Genomic DNA, 6,920 nt, shown 5'->3' on the forward strand with positions numbered 1-6,920 from the left:
AGTTTCGAGGTGACAATGACTGCTACGGAGATGAGAGATGGGGAGCTGGAATCAGATGACCCTTCTGAAACAACAGTAGAAATATATGTTTATTAGTGCTATACAGCTTTGCATCTGCATTAATTGCTGGCTTTGCATGGATTTAATACTTCATTTAGTGTGTTATTTATTTATTTATGATTATTTAGGTAGTATATAAATATAAAATATAAAAATGTTGTTTGTCAACAGGATAAGGATTCTTCTGTCCAAACAAAAGGTAAAGATGTATCAGCTGTCAGTCAAGCCTGGTTCACCACGAAAGAGGATAAAGACACACTGGTTAATAAAGGTAAAACATATTTCTTATTGATACAGGTCTGTATTGTCATGCAAACCCAGCATAAGAAATATAGGGCCTGATATCAGTACACACAGTCTTATTATTTGTTATATATCCTTAGGTCACAAATGGAAACAGGGTATGTGGTCAAAAGAGGAGATTGATCTCCTGATGAGCAACATAGAGCGTTATTTAAAGGTGAGCATGCATTATAGATACATCACATTTGCTGGAGGTGCCATCTTTGATTTGCACCCTCACTATTAATCTGTCTGTGCATCCCGACTCAGAACCGAGGGATTCGGGACCCTGCGGAGATCATCTTTGAGATGTCGAAAGAGGAGCGAAAGGATTTTTACCGCAGTATAGCGTGTGGTTTGAACAGACCGTTGTTCGCTGTATACAGACGCGTACTACGAATGTACGATAACCGAAACCACGTAGGCAAGTAAGTTGCTTTTATTTATCTTTTAAACAGATTCACAGATCCAAACAGAATCAATTATACACCTAAAATGACTGGTGTAATATTTGATATGTGCTATTCTTGTCGTTTAGGTACACTGATGAGGAGATCAATAAATTGAAAGAGTAAGTTGAGCCATGAATCTTGAATGTCATGAAGTGTGACCTGAATGTGTGATCTACATTGTCAGATTTGGGTGTTATTAGGCTAAGGGAGAAACATGGAAATGACTGGGCTACCATTGGGGCGGCACTTGGTCGCAGTGCATCGTCTGTGAAGGACCGCTGCCGTCTTATGAAGGACACATGCAACACCGGTCAGTTTTTCCAAATTTTCATTTTAGTGTCCCATCAAGGAGGTAGATTATAACATATATATATAGTTTATTTTTGTTATGTTAAACAAAATAAATATTAAACAAACATGCTTCTATGTTATAACTATGTTATAAAATATGCATTTTACATAAACCTAATAATGAAAAATTATATAATAGCATAATATTTAAATATTAATAATGAGATAATTATTACCTATTAAAATATTTTTTATTATCATTATAAATTTTATATTTCATAAATTAAATTGTGTATATTTTATTGAACTTATTAATTAATAAATAATTAATTACATTATTTTAAGTCTTTATTATTTTATTATTTAAGTAAAATTAGAATGACAAAGAAAATATTAAAACATTTTAATTATTATAAATTATATAAACAATAACATATTATTATGTGGTTTCTTTTTATTATGCTTATTTATTTATTTATTTATTTATTTGTGTGACATCATTGTAAACTCTCATGCTCTAGGAAAATGGACAGAGGAAGAGGAGAGAAGGTTGGCAGAGGTGGTCCACGAGTTGACGGGCACAGAGGCGGGTGACGTTGTAACTCAGGGAGTCTCTTGGGCATCGGTGGCTGAACTTGTCGGCACTCGCTCAGAGAAACAGTGCCGCTCCAAATGGCTCAACTACCTAAACTGGAAACAGAGCGGTGGCACGGAGTGGACCAAAGAAGATGACATCAACCTTGTTCGCAGGTAGTTCACAGCAAAATTCACAATACCTATTCACAAACTAATTATGAATCATTAATCATAATTATGCATGAGCAGGATAGCTGAACTGGATGTGGAGGATGAGAATGAAATTAATTGGGACATTCTGGCCGGTGGGTGGAGCAGCGTTCGCTCGCCTCAGTGGCTCCGCAGCAAATGGTGGACCATCAAAAGACAAGTGGCCAATCACAAGGAACTTCCCTTTCCTGGTGAGATAACGTCTTTATAGTTTAGCATGTCTGTTATAATGTGAGTTCAGACACTGAAGCGGTGTTTTCTGTGTTGTGTAGTCTTGTTGAAAGGGCTGCAAGATGTTGTGGAGGCACCGCCGTCTGCGATGAACAAGGTTGTGGTGGTTGGTTCTCGATCTGCTTGTGCTTCTCCCAGCCCTGTCACCGCACTGCAGATCCCGGTCCAGATTCCAGTGCAGATCACACATGTCTGTGAGTCAAATAACCTGTGAATGTAGTTTCAGTGAATTTTGTGGTTATAACAGTTCAGTGGCATTGTAGATTCAATGCACCATTTTCTCTCTCCACAGCTTCTTCAGACGGTGCAAGCGGTGCCTCAGACAGTGAAACCATCACATTGAACTCCGGGGCTTTACAGACCTTTGAATTACTGCCTGTGAGTACCTCAGATTTTACTTGGAGTATTTTTCATGTTATACAACTATAAGATGTATAAGCTGTGTTTATAAATCATTTGTGTAATTTCCTCCCTAGTCATTTCACCTGCAGCCCACTGGCACCCCTGGAACGTATTTCCTCCAAACAGGAACCAATCAGAGCCTCACGCTCTCAGCCAATCCCACGGTCACACTCACAGCTGCAGCTTCGCCATCTTCACCAGACCAGATTATTTTACACAGCCTCACCGTAAGTCTTTTGTGTGCACAAGGGTTATAGTTAACTAAAATTATTAAAAAACATATTTGTTACTTGAAATGAAATAACATCAAAACTTTTTTATTTGCCAAATCAACTTTTTTACTTTAACATTTTTTATTTAGTTTGATATTGAAGTACTAAAATCACCAGAACTAAAACTGAAATAAAAATTATTAAAAACTAAGCAGACATTTAAAAAAATTAATACAAATGACAAAAGCACACAGCAAAATTACAAAAACTAAACTTAAATTATATAAACTTAACTTATCATTTTATTAAGAGTAAAAATAAAAAAACAAAAATTATAATAAAAAATTATAATAGTATATTACTGATACTAAAATAAATATTTTACACTCATATTCATTATGCATTTTTGAAAAAACGAATTAAAATGACAAAAACAACTCAAACACAAAATTAATTATTTTCCATTTTAATTATTTTATTAAAAGTAAACTTTTGACAAAAAAATAAAATATTAATAAAAACTACAATAGTATGTTATTGATAATAAAATATATATATAAATTTGTGGGGGGAAAAAACGAATAAAAATGACAACAACAAAAAAACCGGCAAAATTACCAAATTTAAACTTAACCACTTATTCTCTGGGGCGTTTTTGGTATTTTCGCCTAAATTTGACATACTCAAATTCAAATGTTTACCCTACACACATACAATGGAGGAAATGAAAAAAAATGGTTTCATTGAAAAGAAAACCCTTTGAACTACAAAATATGAGTGTAATTCTTTACAAATAGCATTATATATATTTCAAATATTACAATAAACACAAAAAAAACATAGGTGCTTTTGGAGTTTTAAAACAAATTATTTTTTGTTTTAATTTTAAGTATTTTATTAAAACTAAAATTAAAATGAAAACTAAATCAAAATATTAATAGTATGTAAATTATACTAAAATATTTACCAAAATTAATGTGGTGTCACAAAGCCTGTAATTCTCTCTCTCTTCTGCCTACTTTCACCGTCTGCATCAGACCGACAATGAGAATGTGACCGTCCAGATGTCCCACCCTGGCATCATCATCCAGACGGTGACCTCAGAGGACCTCTCGGACCCTCTCGGCCAATCGGAGCTGGAGGGAGAGCAGGAGCTTGAGAAGGAAGAGCCTTTGGAAAACCAAAACAACTCTGGAGAAGAGGAGCAGAGTGAAGAGAGATCAAACGATGTACAAGAAGAAGAAAAGGTTTCATTTTCTGAATCCATTCCAAAAACGAAAAGTGTTCTCATGCCACCTTCCTGCTCATGAAATTCTCCTTTCTTTGTTTAGACTCTCGACTCTCCTAAAGTTGGGGAAACTGTAGAGAGTTCTGGGATGGGTGAGGAAGCCGTGCTCATGGTTCCGTCTCCGAGCAGCTTTATTCCTACTAATGAGGACATCAGCACAGATTCTGTCCTTCCGCTTGGAACGCTCACAGGTCAGAGTTGGCTATAACGCGTTACTGGCTGTATTCTAATTATTTTTCCTGGTAGTGCAGTAATGTAATACGTTACATTTTAAATGTATGTAATTTGATTACAGTTACTAATTTCAATAAAATTACGCTACTTAATTTACAAATGCAGTGTTAAAAAATATGAAGTAAAAATGTTTTGCGTGTCAGTATGCCCTTTAATAAATCACCGGAGGTTGCAAGCTAAAATGCAGAGGAGTACAACATTTAAATGCAATGTAAGGTTGCCTGTCATATTTCAAAAGGTTGCACTCGATTTCACATATTTTAGTATGGCATTATAGTTTGGGAAAAGTTCAACAAGTGAATGTGTACAAGTTTATGTCACAGTAACACTAATATAAGTAAAAATAAATGACTCATCAGAATGAGATCCTCCGCTGGATTAAGCCGCGTCGCATCGCATTCTTCTTCTGAGGTAAATTCAAGGCTTATTCCTCACATTCCGCGCCTTCATGATCACATTATAGGTGAGCTCAGACGAGAAAGACGGTAGGCTATCTCGCGTTGGTTTCATACGGATTATTTTATCAGAGAATATTTGTTTTCGACATGACTGACTTCATTTAAAAATAGACACTTCTTTAGATATATTTCTCATGTCATATTCGTTCATTTTAGTGATTCGTTTCAGGAAGATATTCACGGAGACTGAGAATGCAAAAAGCGCACCCTATTTGTTTCCTTTATTTTACAAAACCAAAAAAAAAAAAGTTTTGTTGATATTGAGTGTATACAAATAATACTTGTCATTTTTCAGTCGATATTAAATTAATGAAAGATCTATGAGTTTCACTTTGTAGTGTAGCCTATTTTTTTAGGTTTGATAACTTGAAAAGTAAAGTAATTAGTAATCTGATTACTTTTTAAATGCAGTAATCAGTAATGTAATCAAATTACAATTTTAAAGAAGTAATTAGTAATTTGTAGTGGATAACATTTTTTGAGTAACTTACCCAACATCGGTAATGAATGATGTTAACTAGTTGACCAAGTCTGGTAAGTTCTTTAGAAGGCTAACAGGTAGTGTAAGCGATCTAACCATTTCTTTTTCCATACAGATCCCATTCTGCAGAACCAGGAAGAGGGATCAGACTGATCCACAAGACACAAAAACACTGACTTTAGAGGATGCGTTCCTTTATATAGGGACAAATGCAGCATGCAGGATCATCCAAACATCATCAAAAGAAATGTGCGTGCATCAAAACACTTCAGTATTTATTTATCATGCAAGTTCCTGAGCCTCATCTGTGTCTCAGTGCAGTTAAAAACATGAAATACTCTGAAACTACACTTTTTTTATGGTGTATTTAAAATGATATAATGCGTTTCTTTTGTGTATGTATATCTAGATTTGACTAGTTTTTGTAGCCTACTTTCCTGCTTAACAGTAAAACTTGATATAAAGCTACGTGAAGCTGCACTGTTCTGATATATTAATTAGAGAGGTTGTACAGGAATGTTTGCATCATTCCAAATGTTCGCTAGACTAGATGGCCATAATTTATCAAATGGTTTAAATATTCATGTTATCTGTAAGTGCCTCTGTGTTTATTTATTGAATAAACAAAATTTTGTCACCACTTGCATGTCATTACTATTGTCCCATTGAAATGATCTGTTCTCATTGATAAAACAAACTGGACTATTATAGCTTAGAGATTAAGGAACAGGGAAGAGGAAATAAATGTTATTGGTTAAATCTCAGTAAATCTTAAATTATGAAGATCTGACTTGTCCCCAAAAGGTGCCTTAAGGGAAGGACTGTTTTACTGAGCTAGAACAATACGTTTTTTTTGTTGTTTTTTGTTTTTTTGAGGAGAAATGTGTCTAATTTCTGCACCATAATACCTAACAAAATGGCAAAAATGTTGATTATGGAGGCTGCTCCTGGAAATACATGATAAAAATAGTTTTAAAATAATAAAAACAAAACTCAGTCCTCTCACCTACAGAAAGTATTATTTTAATATTGTTTATTTATGCCATTTTATAGTTTTAGATTTTTTATAGTTTTTATTAATATTTTGTTAGTTTTTATGCGTTATGGATTTGATTAAATGTTAAAATTATTAAAAGTTTTTTTTAAATATTGTTTTCATTAGGTTTATTATTTTATTTTATCAGTAATTTTAGTGCCGGAACTACAACCAAACGAAAATGAGCAATGTTACTTACTGAAATAACTTTTTTGTGGTTTGGGATTTTTATGAAATATTTATCTTGTATTTTATTTCAGCTTTATTTAAAATAAAATAAATAAATCGTTTTAGTTATTACATTAAAGGGGTCATATGATGCTGCTAAAAAGAACATTATTTTGTGTATTTGGTGCAATGAATGTGTTTAAGCGGTTTAAAGTAAAAAAAAAACATTATTTTCCACATACTGTACATTATTGTTTCTCCTCTATGCCCCGCCTTTTTGAAACGCGTCGAATTTTACAAAACTCATCGGTCTGAAAAAGTGAGGTGTGCTCTGATTGGCCAGCTATCCAGTGCGTTGTGATTGGCCGAATACCTCAAGCGTGAGACGGAAATGTTACGCCCCTCACATACTGTTGATGCAGTGTCCGGCCGGAGCGACGAGACATAAACATTAAAACCCATTACAAACGAGGCATTTGTTGCATCCAGTGAGGACATAATTACGGATTATAATGACTTACTGTCTTTTTACGCGTTGC

At 34.2% G+C, this 6,920-nt stretch overlaps 1 protein-coding gene and 1 long non-coding RNA gene across 2 annotated transcripts in view; one reads left to right on the forward strand and one right to left on the reverse strand.

The window, feature by feature from the left end:
- The window catches only part of LOC107726036 (cyclin-D-binding Myb-like transcription factor 1), a 7,432-nt gene extending 1,620 nt beyond the window's left edge, over positions 1-5,812 (forward strand). Inside the window, exons 4-17 of the mRNA XM_016535506.1 lie at positions 1-75; positions 232-331; positions 444-520; positions 613-770; positions 881-913; positions 995-1,104; positions 1,607-1,835; positions 1,911-2,062; positions 2,144-2,296; positions 2,395-2,480; positions 2,579-2,731; positions 3,754-3,963; positions 4,048-4,195; positions 5,293-5,812. The exon at positions 1-75 is cut by the window's left edge and continues 17 nt beyond it. Of these exons, the coding sequence (XP_016390992.1) occupies positions 1-75; positions 232-331; positions 444-520; positions 613-770; positions 881-913; positions 995-1,104; positions 1,607-1,835; positions 1,911-2,062; positions 2,144-2,296; positions 2,395-2,480; positions 2,579-2,731; positions 3,754-3,963; positions 4,048-4,195; positions 5,293-5,330 (1,722 nt within the window). The 3' untranslated portion in view covers positions 5,331-5,812. The remainder of the gene's footprint in view (positions 76-231; positions 332-443; positions 521-612; positions 771-880; positions 914-994; positions 1,105-1,606; positions 1,836-1,910; positions 2,063-2,143; positions 2,297-2,394; positions 2,481-2,578; positions 2,732-3,753; positions 3,964-4,047; positions 4,196-5,292) is intronic.
- Positions 1-6,920, reverse strand: part of LOC107726039 (uncharacterized) — a 14,021-nt gene that overhangs the window by 722 nt on the left and 6,379 nt on the right. The window lies entirely within an intron of this gene.

The sequence above is a fragment of the Sinocyclocheilus rhinocerous genome, unplaced genomic scaffold (genome assembly GCF_001515625.1).
Source record: "Sinocyclocheilus rhinocerous isolate Xijiao unplaced genomic scaffold, SAMN03320098_v1.1 scaffold395, whole genome shotgun sequence".
NCBI lineage: Eukaryota > Metazoa > Chordata > Actinopteri > Cypriniformes > Cyprinidae > Sinocyclocheilus > Sinocyclocheilus rhinocerous.